This window comes from Ornithodoros turicata, chromosome 3, assembly GCF_037126465.1.
Source record: "Ornithodoros turicata isolate Travis chromosome 3, ASM3712646v1, whole genome shotgun sequence".
Lineage (NCBI taxonomy): Eukaryota > Metazoa > Arthropoda > Arachnida > Ixodida > Argasidae > Ornithodoros > Ornithodoros turicata.
The window spans coordinates 107,350,337-107,368,450 of NC_088203.1; the positions used below are offsets into that span (position 1 = coordinate 107,350,337).

The 18,114-nt window shown below is 46.1% G+C and overlaps 1 protein-coding gene across 4 annotated transcripts in view; it reads right to left on the reverse strand.

The window, feature by feature from the left end:
* Positions 1-5,456: 5,456 nt before the first annotated feature.
* Positions 5,457-18,114, reverse strand: part of LOC135387632 (transcription factor Sp9-like) — a 75,109-nt gene continuing 62,451 nt past the window's right edge. For 3 of the 4 annotated variants that reach the window (XM_064616741.1, XM_064616742.1, XM_064616743.1), the window contains 2 exons: positions 14,722-14,788; positions 5,457-6,781 (listed from right to left, as the gene is read on the reverse strand). In XM_064616741.1, coding sequence (XP_064472811.1) covers positions 5,555-6,781; positions 14,722-14,769 — 1,275 coding nt within the window. In that variant the 5' untranslated portion in view covers positions 14,770-14,788 and the 3' untranslated portion in view covers positions 5,457-5,554. Of the gene's footprint in view, positions 6,782-13,113; positions 13,277-14,721; positions 14,789-18,114 lie in introns of those variants that run through there. The other variant, XM_064616744.1, reaches the window with a different exon arrangement.

Here is an 18,114-nt window from a genome sequence, read left to right on the forward strand (position 1 = left end):
TAGGCAAAATATCATTTCGAATGTCATCGTTCTCTGCCTGATTTGTCTTTTTTCAATCTAGTCCACAACATAATTAGTGCGACGCAGCATGATCCCAGATATCTTTGCGCCAGAAAATTCCAAATCAAACCCAAACTCATCTAGGCCACTAGTCTAGGTCTTTTCATTAAATATACGAGAAAGCAATAATCCGCGGGGCTTTACGGAGGGAGACATCTGTACCAGTAAAGTTATACACCAAACACATGTATTGAAATGATTGTGATGTGATGTGATGTGATGTGAATAAAGAAAAAAATGGGGATGTGAGTTTCGACGAAGTCAAACTGGCTACCCCAGTACACTTAATACAGAAAGTTCAATCCGATGATGAGATGATGAAAACGCAAAAGGATGATATCCAGAGACGAACAGAGATGATAATGGAGTTCAACATGTAGGTCAAAAGTTCAAGAGCTGCGCCCAAGTTAGAGTAAAGTGGCGGAATCACCGGGGGCACACACAGGACACATCACACATTCACCGTGTCATAGGATGTTCATAAGCCCGGTTGCATGCAAGAAGTCTTCAAGTGCCCTTAGCGCCTTGTCGGACGAAGGAGGACCTAATAGTTTCGTGATGTCGAAGGCTCGGGGGTCCAAACGAGAGAGGCTTGTCTCTAATGCCCTTCGAGCATCGACGTACTTCTGACACCTGAGAAGGGTGTGTTATACATCATCTACAACGCCACACTCACTACAGTTAGGAGAGTCTCGCTTTCCGATTTTGAAGAGGAGACGTGCCCTGTACGGTACATTGAGCCGTAGCCTATGTAGGACAGTTGTCGTTTGTCGCGTAAAGGAAGGTGGTACTCGAAAGCGTAACCCTGGGTCGACCTTGTACAGAAGCGAATCCCGATCCGATCCTGTTAACCAGGAGGTATTGCACATTCGTTGTTTGAACTCGTTCAGCATTCGCCCCGCGTCACCCTCGGTGAAATAAATGGGCAACACCTGGGCGCGCCTTAGTTGAAGAGCCCGGCGTGGAGCAGCGTCCACAGCCTCGTTACCTACAATGCCGCAGTGGCTAGGGATCCACTGCATTTGGATGTCATGACCTTTTAAAACTGCTGCATGGTGTGCGTGTAAGACATCTTGTGCTGCTGTCGCCAGAGATCCCGTAGAAAACATGGTAGCTAGGGTCTGTAACGCACATTTTGAGTCGCTATAGATGGTCCAGCGAGCAGCTGAAGATTGTGAGTTGATGAAACTTATTGCCAAGAGGACTCCATAAAGTTCAGCTGCCGTTGCAGAGGTGGCGTGAGACAGCCGCACCGCTCTCTCAATATTCGCCTCCGGGATAACAAATGCACACGAGGAGCCGGATGATGTCGTAGAGGCATCCGTGAAAATCTGCATCCTGCCTGCGGAGCTGTTTAGCAGCTCAAGACTGAACTGACGAAGAACATGCGTTGGTATATCCTTCTTTCCCGGGAGTCCAGGTACACTAGTTCTTACGTCAGGAGGCTGCAGGACCCATGTTGGGATATCTGGTAATGCATGTGGCTTGTGTTTCGGAATAAGACCACGTTGTTTCTGGATAGCTTGGGTAAAAGAAGAGTGGTGACGACTCATAATGGCTCGAAGCTGAGGATGGCGATGGTGACGCGTTGCCAACCGCACGTAGTGGCGGAACGTTTCTTGCATCCTGAGAGCTGATACAGGTGGTTCCCGTACTTCTGCCATGGCTAAAGCGTTTGACGTTGCTCGAGGAAGGCCAAGACAGAGTTTGACGCCCTTTGCTAGGATAGACTGTAACACCTTCTCTGTGGTAACAGGGAGGTTGTGTAGCAAGGGAATGTGATGCGCAACCATCTGACTTATAAGAGATCGGTGAACGCTGAGCATTGCCCGAGGAGATGTGCCTCACCGGGAACCGCATAAGTAACGAAGAACATTAAGACGACTCTCAGCTCTTGCTTTTAGACAGCGCACCTCCGCTACCCATGACAAACTCCGGTCGAGGGTAACGCCGAGAAAGCGGTGATGTGGTACACGACGTACCTGATGATGACCAATTTGTAGCTGAAATCTTTTAAGATGGCGACGCGTAAAAGGCAGCATTACAGTCTTTTCTGGAGACAGGTCCATGCCTCTCTCCAGGAGGAAGTGCACTACGCGATCAAGTGAAGTCTGAAGGATGACATCACAATCCTCCTCATCCTGCTCGTTTCGGCCTACAGAGGGAGTCGAGCGGGAACGTGCGCGTCGATGTTCGGAGGCGTTTTACTCCAAGAAAAATGCTGCGTACAGAGAATGTTTTGTGTCACTTGTCACGTCAGGTTACGTCCTTTCGTAATTCTCCAGAAACAGAAAATATTTTGGATGGCTTTCTGGGCTCCTTTCACTGTTACATACGGAGTACCGCCTTAAGGCGGATTCACACTGCTGCGGTTACGGTTACGCTTGCGTCTTACTTCCGCTGACAGCCAATCATTGCAACGGAACACCCTTCCGGATGGAACGACGGCACTCATAAGACGCAGTAATGTGAATCAGTCATCTTAGGACATCCCGCCAAAATGCAGGTCATACGCAGATGACTGCGTTTTATTTCAAGATCAGTAAGCTCTAAGCGATTCCTTAGCGTTATATGCTCTGTCAATGGGCTAACTTCAGTGTGGCATTGTGCGTGTGGTGTTTTTCAACACATTTTTAGTTCTCCGGCTATAGTTCACTGAGTGATGGTTGATTGATTGATTGGTAAAAGAAAAAAAAAAACGGAGTTGATTCAGCAGGAGCCATTGGACATTTCCTCATCTTGTAAGATGTCCGCTCTTTCCTATTTAGATCATTTTCCGCCATACCCAACCCGGCCACAAAAATTCATGTATCCTTTCCCAGCTGGCCGAAAGCGGTTTACCTTCCTCTCACAGATAATCCGCTTAACTGCATTCGGCGAACCGGGATTCGGCAGATTGGGATGTGACCGCAAGAGGCTGTATAGCGTCATTGTTCTCGAGAAACTGAATTATCTGCACTCCTTGACCATGCTGATATAATCTCGGATCCTCGCACTGTTTGAAATAAATGTATAGACTCCCTGGAGAGTATTATTCGGGGGAAGGCTATCCGGTTTGTCTACCATGTCCAACCAAACACATCCGTTTCCACGCTATACTTATATGCTCAACTTTCAATACTACTGCATATATCTCCGGGAGAAGAATACATCGGTTAAAGCTGTTGTTTCAGAAACAAACAAGCGCTGAATAGAGTGTGTCTGAAGCGACGATGAAGCTGTGATGAAGCAGCGATTCTCGGTATGAGGTAGTCTATTTCTCAACCGGGATTCCGTGAAGAGGATTCTGTTGAGCACCCGCGAGTACCGCCTACCAAGGCGCGCTCTTGATTTGGTTTGATTCTTGGCATTGAAATTGACATCGAGATGGTATACGTCACGCACAAGATGTCACGTGCCCAACTTTTTGAATTTCTTACCGCTCGTTAGCTCTTAACGACCATAATGACGATGAGGCGATTAAGCCCCCAGGTTGCCGCGGGTGACGCTCATTGTAAAGAGTACACAGCCAGCAGCTGTGGTCTTCACCGGTGGGCTCCATCCCGCAACTCGACCCCACTGTTTCACCGCACCACGCTTTTCGCTTGTGTTTCAAAAGCATTACAAAAGGTTGTGGAGTCGGAGCTACTTCGTAGAAACTTGGAAGCGACCCTCCTGCCTATACGTAGACCCGGGATTTCCAAGCGGCAGTGGTCACGCACAATGCGTCATCTGCCGGGAAGTATTGTGAAACAGTTGAATGAATTCAGCAGACCTCAAGCGGCATCTCGCGAGCAGTTATAGCTTACTTTGATTATCTTATCGCTTGGAGCAATAAATAAATTATAACTAAACATTTAAATAATCAGTTACACAGAATAAAACGTTGCCAGTAGTACTGCGTCGGGTTCGCCTTCCTCACGCTTCACAGTTGCACCAGGGTTCCTTAGGTCGGCTGGCATGGGTTCCCCCTAGTAGCAGAAGTTGAGAACCACTGGTATAAGGTATTCAAAGAAAAGAACGGGATATATATAGATTGTTATCTTATGGGACCGTGAATTCTTTTTCACTTGATAGACGACCTCAGGTATGGCGCGTATCATCTATATCTTTCGTCTATCGGTCGTCGGGGCAGTATCCTTTGCGGTGCCGTGTTCTCGGGAAGATTTTTCCTAAAAGTCTATCATTCGTATTCTCTATCTTTTAAACAATTTCAACTCGATATTTTACTTGGCGAGTGTACATAGTGTAACCTCGGCTCATGCTAGAATGCTAGCTTTCCAAAACGCGCTCCGTTCTTGAACCATCAGCACGACACTGTATTCATTCCCGTTACCAAATCGAGAGACCTCAAAGGGATAGAATAATAAACATAAATACAGAAAAGGAACGAGTGGAGATTCTTTGTCATTTACAAAGAGTCACGTCCAACGGTTAGGAAAAAAGCCTCAACCCACAGTTTCTTCCTTTTACGCTGCGTCAATTAACCAACTATTCCACAATGTACAAGACGCAAAAGCGGTCTGAGGTGGGAAATCACTGAATGTGTATCCGATCTGATGATTAAGGCCACCAGGAGGAGCGAAGAAAGAGACAAGAAGCAATGTTGTGGCACTTGTTATTATTCTTTCCGTTACAATTGAGCGTCACAAAAGCCATTAATTGGACTCTCAATGTGGCAGTCACCGAACATAGAAAGACCCTGTCTCAGTTGACACACTTCCTACAGCGATACATTTATTTGCTCACTACCTATTAAATAACTTGAGAGGGATCGAATTGCCAGCCAGCGAGTATTTATGGAGGAAATCCCGAGTGTGTGTTCGAGAAGATGTGAGGCTCTCTTAAATGAAGATTAACGACGTTCGTCTTCCGTAGAAACACCGAGAGAGCTTTTCAATACATAGCTACAATCACTCATATGTACAATGTTCACTCACTGGACGATCCACACAAAAAGGCGTCGCGCGCGTTGTAGAATATATAGGGATCGCGCGCGCTCATCACATTTCACTGATGCCATCAGGACGCAACGTGCATTGAATTTCCTGTCCAAAAGGAAGTCATCTCCACAGTAGTTCTCCAAAGCTGCTAAACGAGTACCTTTTTTTTTTCTCTCTCTCCTCGTAGATTGTGCATTAAACAGCCAGGTTTCGTTATACTTTCTAGATGGCACTAATGCACGAAATTACTTTTGCCGCGTCCCGAAATGTTCTATTTTTCCAGACGCTCGTGATGAATGAATTCTAGTTTTCCAATCCGGTTTCCAACTATCGTGTTGGTCCTCGACTGTCTTGGTAGGTTCGATTATCCGGAATGAAACTACGGTTTCGACGAGTTCACAATAAATGTCTGTCGCAAAACTTGGTCTCCATAGGCGACAGATGCGTGATCAGATCACATGAACAACACCACGAATACATGACACAACACACAGAATGCGTGTGAGAACACATTCTGAAGGGCTGTAAAGACAGCAGTAAGTCCCCCAGGCACTCGGTTGATAGACCCGTATTTACTTGTGCCGATGCATGGGATCGTGCGGAGGAGGAGGTCCTATACCAGCTAAGCCTAATCCCCCGAGGGGTGGTGTACCATGGGCTGGTGGTTCGCTTTGCGAGTTCTCGGAGTCCGAGCAGCTCCCAGAGGAGCTCCCCTTCTTGTCTCCCGTACCGCCGTTGTGCGTCTTCACGTGCTTGCTCAGATGATCCGACCGCATAAAGCGCTTGTTGCAGACGGGACACGCGAACCGCTTCTCCCCAGTATGAGTCCGGAGATGTCGTTGAAGTTCATCAGAACGCGTGAACCGCTTGCCGCAGAATAGCCAGTTGCAGACGAATGGTCTCTCACCCGTGTGCCATCGAAGGTGAGCTTTCAAGTGGGATGTCTTGCCGTACACTTTGCCACAGCCTGGAATGTGACACGAGTGGATATTTTTCTTCCGGAGATGCGCTCCCGCTGGTCCAAGGCGTTCGGCCTCCTGACAGTTGGGGCAGTCGCATGTCGCTCTACCCGCGTACCTCCTCTGGGATCGCGGCGATGGGACTTGCGGCAACGCCGACTGCGACAAACCAAACGCCGAGCCGCCTCCGCTCGATCCCGCACCGCCTTGCGAAGGAAGCATCGACTTGTAAGTGTCCTGCAGCAACGGACCTGACGACAATAGGGGTCCACCTGGGAGTCCAGAGCCAATGCCGTACTCGGACGCCGGGTAGGCGTTAGGCAGTTGCGAATGAAGACCTTGGGCACCCGACATGTCCAACCATGACCCCGTGGGTCCAGCACCCGCGTGCACATCCCACCAGGACGTAGAGTTAAAGGCGTTGGTAGCCACTTCGGGTTTTATGTGGCCCGCCGTACCGGGGACGTTAAATGGCCAACTGTCGCAATAAGGATGGGAGTACATTCTGCTGAGGTGTGAACTGGGTTCCACCTTAGCCAGCAGGGACTCAGTCGAAGTGGAGGCCGGAGCGCCAGAGACGCCCGGGTAGAAGAGGGCAGCGTCTGAAGGGGTATAGCTGCACGTCGATGTGGGGGACCGTTGATATCCGGTACAAGCTGGGATTCCACCTTGACGATGATGTTGAGGAGGCGAAGATGAAGCTCCAGGACCTCCTTTTTTCCAAGGGTGAAATCCTTTTCCCACGGCTGCGTCAGCGAGTGGCGGAGGACTCTTACTGGCCAGCTTGTTGCATTGTGCCGCCAGCATGGCCAGCGGAGTGCCGCCTAGCTTCGTATGTTCCTGCAGAAAACAAGGTCCCAAATGAGTCCAACAATGCTCACTCTACTATGTGACGATGAAATACGTATTGCTGACCATTCTGATCGACAACGAAAAACGGAAACCCTTCATTCTCTTACAGACCGCCTCTAAAAAAAGTTTTTACAACACGGTACAACCACTGTCGTTTTCATTCATCTTTGCATAAGGAATGTGCACAGTCGAATCCGATCCTACATGCATTCCAGCAGAGGGATTTTACTTGATATGTCCTCATGAGAACAACTTGTGTTTTTCCATAATACTGTTGGGTGCTCTGGAACATCTTCCTCTACTTCCGCAGTGTAAGAATTTTCTCTCGTTATTTTTCAGGAAAGCGCCGGGGAAAAAATGTCGGAGCAGCTATCGGTCGTTAAAAAGCCAAGTTCAACGCGGAGTAAGAGAAAATAAGGAGCTACTCGAACCTAGGTCAAAACTACAAAAAATATCTTCCTATGGAGGAATTTGGTTGCATTTTCACAGTTATAGACCTGACGGTCGGGAACAAGTATTACACCAGGCATGAAAGCTCCACGATGCCGATGCACCAGTAGAAAATTTGTGCCGAACTTAGTTTACCACTTCAATGGCGCTCGCTACATGGTTCAGAATCATGTTGGGTAACAATAAGCGTAAAATGTTATGATATGTGAAGACTAATCAAATAGCGATTTATAGCACACATCTTTGAGATTTCAGTTCTAGCAGTAATTGGAACATACGTGAATGTTCATACGAGCACGTATATATATAGAAAAAGTATGATGACGACGGTTACTTCGAATTAGCATCGCGAATTACATTTATTCGAAGGCAAAGAGGCAACGAATTAGATATGGGTGATGTACAAAATGTTCGAAATCACTTTGAAGAGAAGCTGTATAGCATGCAATTGCCAGGGTGGAGGAAGGTAAACTATAACTATTTCCGTAGGGGGCCTAGGGAGCCTATATACATACGCGACTGTCCTTTGAGGACATAGTGGAGTCTCTCAGGGAATTCCTACGCGTGGCCGGATACCTGTAATATGTTACCTTGTTATACTACGTATCTGTCGAATACTTGAAATCAAGGGCCAGTGAGGCAACAGTACGGGTCTGCTTCGGTTATGGTTTACCACGGCTGACGATGCTGCTGCACACAGTATGCAGTGTGTGCCGCGCTGGAGCCCCTAAAATATGTTGATCGTCCCTGCAAAATGTGTCGCATAATTTAGTTCCTCCTTCCTCTGCTGCCAATATGGAATTTCGCGCTACGGCAGCACAGATAAAGTAATTCACCTCGTAAAATACACGTCGACGAGCTGTGTATTCACCTTTCAGTACTGGAAAACATCTACCTCTCGTTTAACATATATTCCTCCTAAATAATGGCCATTTCTCCAATGCCCTTTGAAACCAAAGTCTGACTTCACTCTCATCTCACATACGAAATGGACCAAATATGACCATGAAGGCTCGACAATGTTCTTGACTCGGCCGTTTCTTCCATGTGTTAACCTCCAAGTTGACGAAATACGGTTGATTCTACACGTTTAGGGCACCACTGTCTTCACGTAGATTCACTGTCTTCACCACTGATTCATTACCATTAACTTATTTGTTGTTGTTGTTGTTGTTAGCAAAAACAACACTTTCTTTGTCCATATACTATAAATGACAGACCAGATTCTCTGGACAATAGATGCGCAGTCGTAATTTTTCCGTTCCGCAGGTTATCACGGTTTAGTGTTCTTAAATTTTGTTTTCATTTTCTTTCTCGTGTCACTATAAACATTGCACTGCGAGGGCGTTCTCTATCCGTACTTAACGCAACCGTACTTAGTACGTGTTCTGATCTGTATATTTACCGTTTGACAGTTACACACCGTAATAAGCTGCCGCTCATGTAATGCACCTATGGGATATTCAGAATGAAATGAATGTGTGCTCCAGACAGTCGTTTGTGTAACTGGAACTGACTGACACATGCACTTTGGTCATCGAATTAGTTTTCCACTTCACTTAAGATTACATGGCCGCATTCGTAAGTCTGATGCAGTAGCGTATAGCCAGACGTCCAAGTAGGCGGGTCTCCGGTCCCGCTGATCATAGGTGCGCCCACGCACACATACCTCTGCATATATGGCTTGATGAAAGATGGAAATATAGAATATTTGAAGGTTTAATAATTCAATTACATGTGGGGTGTCATGACCGGTGGGGCCGCGTCATGAGATTGGCGGTGGTTTGAAAAGCTCAGAAGTATTCGAGAATCCTGCTTAGATAGCTGCCGGCAAGAACTTTGGCGGTCGTCAATGTATATTTTCTGTCTCTTCGTATTCGCACGACTTTCTTGGGTCGGCAGGTAGCGGGTAGGGGTGACTGGTTTGATGGCATATATCGTTTGACTTTCCTTTTCGACAGACAACGTCTCCGTTCCTTTTTTCTTCTCTTTTCGATGCATCTATGTAGCTTATAATGTATAAGTACATTACGTGGATCACTAAGACGCCTATTTCGAATCCTTCGTTGGTTTTGATTCGAAAGCTGGTGAAAATAGAGGATGAATTGAACGGCTCCATTATGGAAGGTGCGGCAAATGGCGCGTACGTCCGCAGGGCCGCAGCAAAAGGTCTCTATTGTGTGTCGGTTGCAACTCTTGAACCAGCTGGGGGCACTCTCCCGATGTCTGCGCCTTTAGGGGCGTCGTTAACGTAGTTTCACGGCCCGTCATAGTGCCATGAACCTAGGACTCATTACTGGTAATGCCATCATTGTTGTCAAGAAATTCCGCAACCAGTCGTACCGCGTCGCCGAGATTAGAGTATATACATGTATTCCTATTTCAATATCTCGACTGCACGGCACTGGCTTGTTTTTTTAACACGTGCGTAAGCATCTATACGAACTTCCAGGCTCCAATTTTCGAGCCACAGCCCATCTAATTTTTTTCTATTTTTGCCAAGTTATGCGCTTTTATGCGCGAAGTTATGCGGACTTTTATTGACTTTTTTTTTCTCAACTCCCTTTCACTAAAGTGATAAAGTTACGATATAAGTTACGTGTATTGTGTAGCGTGCATTCATGTACACGCTGTGATCCACCTGAGTTTACGAGCTGAGCCTTAAACACCAGCAAGTCGATGGTGATGTTTAGACATGTCGTCCGCGGGGACCATTACCTATGTACCATGTGATGAAGTTTCAGCCTCCGGTTATTTCACAAACTCACCACTAACTATGCTTCGCCCATGATCACAGTTGTCTCGCGACGTAAAATTAATCGCGACGAATTATTATTTGTGATCCACTTCCTTTTAAAGGTACCGCGAAGCACGAGAGAAAATTTATTCGGTAGCCTTTGACCTCAGTATTCTTAATCACAATTTTCCTCCCAATTGTACTCGTGGGTTTTTAGAAAATTGAAACTGAAGGTTACAGGCACCACTTGGTCCAAGTGGTCACCAACTGCGAATTGATCGTCAAGAACGACGGCAAAACTACAATGCACGCGGACGACACTGGGTCTAAAACGAAATCAGTTGGCTACGCATAACCACCAGGAAGCAGCAAATCACTGTTGCTTGACGAATTCTGCATTATTTCCCAGCAGACGTCGCACCGAGCCATTTTACCGTCAATACTAGCCCCCTCTACACTAGGGAGGATACTATAGCTCCCTCTATACACACGCTGAGTATTCAGGCACCCTATTTTACCGCAATTTCGCGATAGCAAACTAAAAATATTAAGTGGTTGTTTTCTGTTACGTGTATAGCTTGTTGTGTTGTGTTTACCAGCAACGAGCTGTTAATTCATACGCCATCAACATAAGCTGCCTGTCTGTTCCTTTATCTTTCACGCACGTTGGCATAATAAATCATAGTAACCTCGATAGGCCTACGCCGCTTGGACGAAGCTACGTTCAACTGTGTAAGAAGAACCCTTCAGTGCAGAAATGTGGAACCTTTATTAGGAAATACTGACGAATACGCGCTGTGGTAGCTCCCTCTCGATGCCCTGTCTGCGAAGAATTCAAACTGCTCTATACGCTAATCTACGCTGAAAAGAGCCTGCGCCGTGGCACACGCTCAAGTCAGCCTAATTTTTATCAACTTTTGGTCAACTCGTAAAGTTTGGTATCACGATGCGAATGTTCAGGTGTAGCGATGCACCGTTGGTTCTCGATCCGGCCCCATCTGTAACGAGGCCTGTGTGCATGGTGGTTCCCCGCCACTGCAAACTCGAGCATCACTCCCCGACCGCGACCAAACTGCGGAACGTAACCTCTCCACCCGAGTAAAATAAAATAAGCCCAAAAGTCCATTGGTAGGGGTGTGAGCAACAATTGAAGCGAGGTTGACAAAGGTGACGCTCCCTGGTGAAGCACAAAGGGAAAAACACGCTCGATTACGTTCGGCATAAGGATGCGTCCCGTTCACTGGAATGATTAACGAGCCCGCCTGACACCCCTGCTGGAGGTGACGACGATATATTTATATTGTGTCGGCTTTTTTATCCACACACACACTCGTGCTGTTGAAAAGAAGCCGCTCTTTACTTGTTTGGGAAGGACAAACTGGGGGACTCTCTCGGGACGCGCTTTTTAAACGAAATTCTGGGAATCAAAGCCAACTAGAGGAGCTCTAGAGTACACGTTGAGCCGTCGTGTCAACGGAGCTCAACTATCGTGGAAATCGTCCTGACGATCCTCTCGAGAGAAACAAAGCCTGGTTAACCTGCTACAAGCAACGCTCGCAACTTCTTCGATACTATAAACTATAATAGAACATTATTTTTCGTTTAATATATATGGGTCGACGATGGGGCACAAAAGTCGAGGCGTGAGTGCTCCCCATGGTGGGGGACCGCTGTTATGACTCCACATAAAGAAACATCGTCAGATTCCACAACAACTTCCCATTGGTCGTTACTCACGCACCAATGAGCCTTCGTCGATGTCAAGTCCTCTCAATGAATATTTTGAATGGGCCCTGTCAACGAGGGGATACGAAAGAACTGAAGAAAAAATACCGTATTTTCCGGTGTATGACCCTCGCATTTATATACCCAGGTTTTCTATTGCCTCCTAGGTTTCTCTACCTCCGAACGCTCTCCTGTGATAGGGGTGCGCATCGAGAAATACGGTCGGTTCTCGCGCCGCAACGCAATAGAAGGTTCGCTGCTGTTATGAACAATCCTATCGTGGAGAGGACATCTTTCGGCGGCTTTCGTTCCCTCCGTGGCCAGCAGACGGCACCACCGGCGCTGCTTTTCTCATTCTTCTCCGAAGTTTTTGTTTTCGTTCTCGTGTATTTCAGTGGCTATGATTGACACGCACCATTTGCGGCTCTTTTGTTCTCAGCAAAGTGCTTAGTCGGAAACCCAAAGAAGTGAACCTTTCAAGAGGCTTCCATTGTTAGCGCCCAGAGATTCACTTTGCATTTGCATAAGGGGAGCTCCTCTTGGTCATTTTATGCTCTCATTTTCTACCTGGTTTGTTGTGCCAGTTGTATGATCTGGGGATTCTTACTTTCGGGTTATTCCAACGCAATTCGGGGATACAGGGGGATAATATGACGTCCAAAGAATTCTTTCCAAAATGTCGGTTTAGCCGCTTCTCTTTCCGTCGTCAGGAAACCCTCCGTGTTTCTCTTTTTACACCCATTTCGAAAGTTCGTGTGTGCCAATCGATTAAGTGATTGATTATATATAAAAAAAGAAAATGTGTCAATCGACCTTTCATTTGGCCCGGCAGAACATATTAAATATGGCGACTCGAAAGACGAAAATCGCTCAAGTCTATAAAACGGCTTTTCTCGGTGAAACACTCGGCGGTCGATTGATGATTGGAAAAAGGAAATGAAAAGAAGCAAAAGTGAAGATGTTAGTTCCAAAATACTCGGGACTGACTACTCCAGAGCGCGTTAATTAGGGCTCACTATACATAAAACCAATGAAGGAGGAGGACGGTGGGGAAGAAATGTCATAAATCCAAACACTTTGTGAGACACAGGCACAGATGCGAGCAAATAGACGAGAGCACCACCACAAACTTAGCACAATTGAAGTCGAAAAGGAAAGTTTGATACAATTGAACAACTAGCGCAAGGCACCAGAAGCGACAGTGCGAGAGAGTTAATCGACAACACATTGTAGTTTACGTTCTCGTCTTCCAGGAGAGTTTGTCAGGAAAGTTACGTATAGTGCCATTCGTCTCACGAGGTACGTATATAGCTCTCATTTCCACCGTTGAACCGCAAATAAGATTTTCCGGAGAAACACTAATGGTGAAACTTGGTACTTCGGAAAGCGCAAACATGAAAGAACTCACTTGAGAGGGACGCCATTCGAACTGACCCATTCCTTGACATGCTCACCTAGCTAGCACGTCGGAAGAGCACAAAACACGGGATCGCAACTGGAAGGCATCTGGCCGGAGAGAAGGACCAAGGGGGGAGGGTCGTTATAGAATCCCTAGAAATGGATTGTTTCTCGGGGCGGCGGCCATTTATTTTTCGCTCCCCAAGACATCACGCTGAGCGCCTTTTTCGCGGAGGTTTCCTATGGTGACCTTCCAACAAAAGCGAGGAACGTGTTTTCGATTAAAGCTTTGGCCTTGGAAACCGGCACGCTTCGGAAGGACATAATTAGCCATGATGTGCCTGTCGTCGCTCTAATGATGAGCAGTCACAATAGAGGACGTTTCTCGGAGTTGAAGCCGTGGAAACGACTAGAAAATCACTTTCTCAAGTTCACTGGTGGTCCAACTCTTTCTACTCATCTCAGTGGGTCCAGATTCTTCAAAACTACTCGCCGTGGCATAGTGGCTAGGATGGGGAGGTGACGAATCCGGGAAACGGTCGTCCTGTCTGAGGCAGCCTTTCTCGACGTATGTCAGCGCAGTTCTCCCTAAAGTCGGCCCAAGACGCATAGTAACCCCCTCTCTTTCCTGCTGTCCTCTCTCCGTCTGCCCATGTCTGTATGTCGCTCATAGCCTTAGTTGCTTCGCGGCGCTAACACGAAATTTAAAAAAATAGAATCTTGAAATGACAGCAGTTTTTCCAGCGCATGTAGTCGACTACCTGCGATTAAGTGCAATCTGGATACCCGTTGTTTCATCCTCATTACCTGTCGATTCCTAATGACATCTGTGGTCTTTTTAATAAACATATCCCCCCCTCTGGTCATCTTTAGAACCTCGTTACGATTATTACGAATGCACCACCGGAATGTGCAATGACAAAAATCAATCTTTGAGTGACTTGGAGAAGAAACCAGTAGAGAAGTGACCGCTATCGAGTTACACATTTATCGGTGAGTTGAGGATGTCCTTGTCAGGCGTGATTTCAAAAAGCTCGCCCGTAGCAAATGTAAAGTCCGCCCGTAAACAGCATGGCAGGCAGCGGTATTACCTTTTGTGTAGAGGCAGCGAAAGATGCACAAAGCGACACTCGGCTAAAAATGCGCCACAAAGCGAACACATGTCTTCGGTCGGTTCAATGGAGAGCGGGAGAAGCATTGAAAAATCCTTTGATCGTACACGGGGTCGAAGAATGGCTTCCGCTCAAAGAGGTGCGTTTTCACGCTGTTTCGTAGCGTGCAAAAGGCTCGTTCAAGGCGTCGTTCGCTCCACACTCGTTCACTACCTGCACAACCTGGATTCGGCGTTTGCGTGAACATTTTTACGTATGTATCCAGGAATGCTACAATATACAGCACTCTCACAGCAAAAGATGCCGTTTTTATAATTTCGCTCGTTTTCGGGATTGCGCGTTCTACACCGAAAAATCTACGCTTTCTGCATCGGTATACATCGAAGATCACGAGAACTATAAACTGTAGGAGGAGACTGTGTACTTCAGCAGTTGAGAAATTGATCTTCGTTTAGTAATCCCGCCGCACGGAAAATGCTGGACAAGAGATGATTGTACAGACTTACCGGTTTAAAGTCCAAGTCGACAATCGGTGGCTTCAGTTCAGCCTCCATGTCGACCCCAATGGCCACCCTGCGGAGAGATGGCCTGATTACAAATGAGGATGGAAGTGTTTCATTATAGAACAACATGATATGTACATGAATGTACACTATATACAATCGAAGAGTCAAATTCTCAACGGTGATCACGTGTTGTGTTTTCTCACAACAGAGAAAGCTTCAAGCAGAGGTCCTCACCTCACGGACATTGGGATTGAGGCGAGGTGAGGAAAACTTCCAGAAAAAAAGATTGAGGTAAGGAAAAAGGATCGAGGTGAAGGGGAACCTGGGTGGCAAAAATTATTCTTAAAGTGCTTTTACCCGCAAAATGCAACGTATGCTTTCATCCAGTTTTGACCAATATATTCATATGCACACGCGTTCAACGAGCGGCTGCGAATGCGATACAAGTAGTCTTTTGTCTTTACGTAGTCGTACTTTGAGTGGAAAATACTTCCCCCCTACATGGTAAACTTTTTTGCACTTTTTGGTGTAAATGGCTTGTCCCTTGGCGCATACCTTTTTCGTGTTGCCTTTACAGTCAAATGATGGGTGTTTTCTAATACACCCTTTACTTGAGCGTAATCCTAATAAAACACCGTTATAATGGGCGTTTAAAAACAAAAACACCCTTAAAAGGGGAGTATTCTATTGAAAACACCTTTTATTATGGAATTGTTTGCTGGCAAATATTCCCTCGCAAATAGCTAGTGTAATAAAAGCTTCTGTGGCAGCATGCCGAGACCAGTGGCCGAGACATACAGTTCGGCGTTCTTGCTTCTATGGCAAGCGCCACCCTGAACACCGCAGACTTCCAGCCGTGGTTCCGTCGTAGAACCTAAGCCGGAACGCAGTGCGTCGCAGGCACGCCACGGTAGCTTGGTAACACTGTGGGGCTAACCTGAGTGCCGAGGCTTGAAGAGACCTCGGGCACCCTCAGTAGCCTATATTGGCGTGTTGGATGGATCATATACTGAAATACAATTTGTTGGGGCACGTTCGTTACATGTGGTGGAGCGGGAAACGTTTGTAACGGTGACGGAAATGCGTCTTTGCAATTAACACCCACACTTGCAACGAGTCAAATATATCAGCTAAATACCTAACATAATTCCCAGGCAAATACTGCGTTTTTAACACAGGTTATCGTCTATAATGTGATTTCTTGCTGAGCGGAGCTGTGAAACCAGCATAATTTTTCTCTCACGAAATAAAACACAATTTTTAACACCATATTCCCAATTCAAATGGAGTGTAAAAAAGGTGTATTAGACGGTAAACACCTGTTTCAATTCCCCACTTTACACCATGAATGATCGACATTGGATAAAACGTGGTGTATCTCGATATAACACTATTAGTAATGTTCTTCTTGCACCCTTTGCGAAATAGAAATGGTGTTTTTGTAAGAATACACCTTTTTTGAGCAAATAAAGGTGTAAAATGATTTACTGTGTTGTGTTTAACCTGAAAACAGCGTTGCCGGTGTTTCTCCCGAGACATTTAACCATCGGCGTGTTGCTTGACCGTTGCGTGTCCATTCGGGCCGCGGCTTACGAGAGTCTCTTACCCGGGCAGCCTGCGAGGACCGTTGAAACCAACTGCCTTGAGTAACGCCAGCAAGCGTGGAATGTGGCAACTTCTAAAATGTCATTGAATCAGGTTGACACGATACACGCGTGCTGGAGCTACGCGCGTTTTTCAAGGCAGTTGGCTTCAACGGACGTCGAAGGCTGCCCGTGTAACAGAGATAATGTAATACGAAAATGATATAAAACTCTCCTTCTGTTTGAACGTTCAACGCGACTCACATGTTGGTTATCAAAATCTGAAGAACGTCTTCAGACGACGACGGACCGAAGCGCAATGCAGGATTTCTTTCTAACTGGAGTTTTTAAATCTTGTTCAAATGCGTGGATTAATGGTGGGGCCATGTTCGTCGCCCCCACCGCCACCAACCAGTGTACAACCTGAATCGCTATGAAGATGCATGTACCTCTAACGGCTAACGAATCTCTATGTTTTGCCGTGCATGTATCCGAAAAAGTGTCATAAGGCCATTAAGAAAATTCTGATGGTTATGCCTTGCAAAGAGGATGTTATAATATAATCAATCAGACGATATCTGAATTATAAATGCAGGTTTCCGACCTCAGTGGAGACGGCATGTATAGTGATAAAGGAAGTTTCAATCATTCGATGCAGTTCATGCAGAGTTGATAACAGTATGGAATCAATATCCCAATTCGTCTCTATAAACTTTCAAGGGGAAGTCACTTTCAAGACGCCGTTAAAGGCCTGCGCACTAAAATACAAAAAAGAGTTCACTTCAAATTACGTTAAACACTAATTTCGTACTTGTTATCATAATTCAAAACTTTGGTTCCGTTACGGAGCTACAATCGAAATTACACCGGACTTTTTCTTGCTTCGGCGCTAAGCAGTGAACGTCGTTTGAGCTCATGCATCGGTGTTTTTATCTCATGCTCCGCGTGCACGCGCTTGCCACGTCATATATGGAGCAGCCCCGGTGAAAAACATAGTGCGCGTTTCGAAGCAAGGCGGCGTCGCTGTCTGAAAGACGTGAAGATAAACGTTGTCAGTGGAACATTCCCGAGAACTGTTGTGGGCTGCAATTCTGAGAATCGGTATTGAAAAATGCAGCAGTGCGCATCATGCCGCACATATACGGAGCAAACGATCGGACCCGAGTATACTAATTGAAACACGGCCTTTCATTTGAGAGCATGTTGTTTTTGCATTTTGGTGCCCCTTTAAGTAACCCGTGTTCCAATTCCTGGATACATGCATACTGTGTCGATGTGCCGTTTCATGGATGTACTTCCGGCCCGGCAGCATAAAAACTGGTTAGTTGATGAAATATACGAAATTTTTAATTACGAATAAGCTGAACCTGAAATTTAAAAAAAAAAGGAAAAACATGCACGCTGTAATATCATAATTATAGTTCCAGAGCATCGAGAAAGATTATCTTGAAATCAATAATTTTTCTTGCGCTTTCTGTTTTTTTTTTTTTTTTCGAAAGAGAAGCTGTTCCCGTTTTCTCACGCTGTATACGCTTTGTTTTTGCAAATGAGACTAGCGACTTGTTGCCTTCGTAACTTGCCTCCTGCACTCTTAAACCAGGGCTATATAAACCAATAAAGGACCCTTCTAGCCAACCATAATCCCGAGTGACATCCCTCGATTTATTGAACGCCTTTATGTGATACTTATGCAGCTGTGTTAGTTGTTACAAAAGGGCGTACGCACTACGCTTTCAGGAGAGATAACGATCTGCATTGTTGAAACACAACGGAAAATATTAAGCTGAAGGCACCGAATGCTACCGTGATT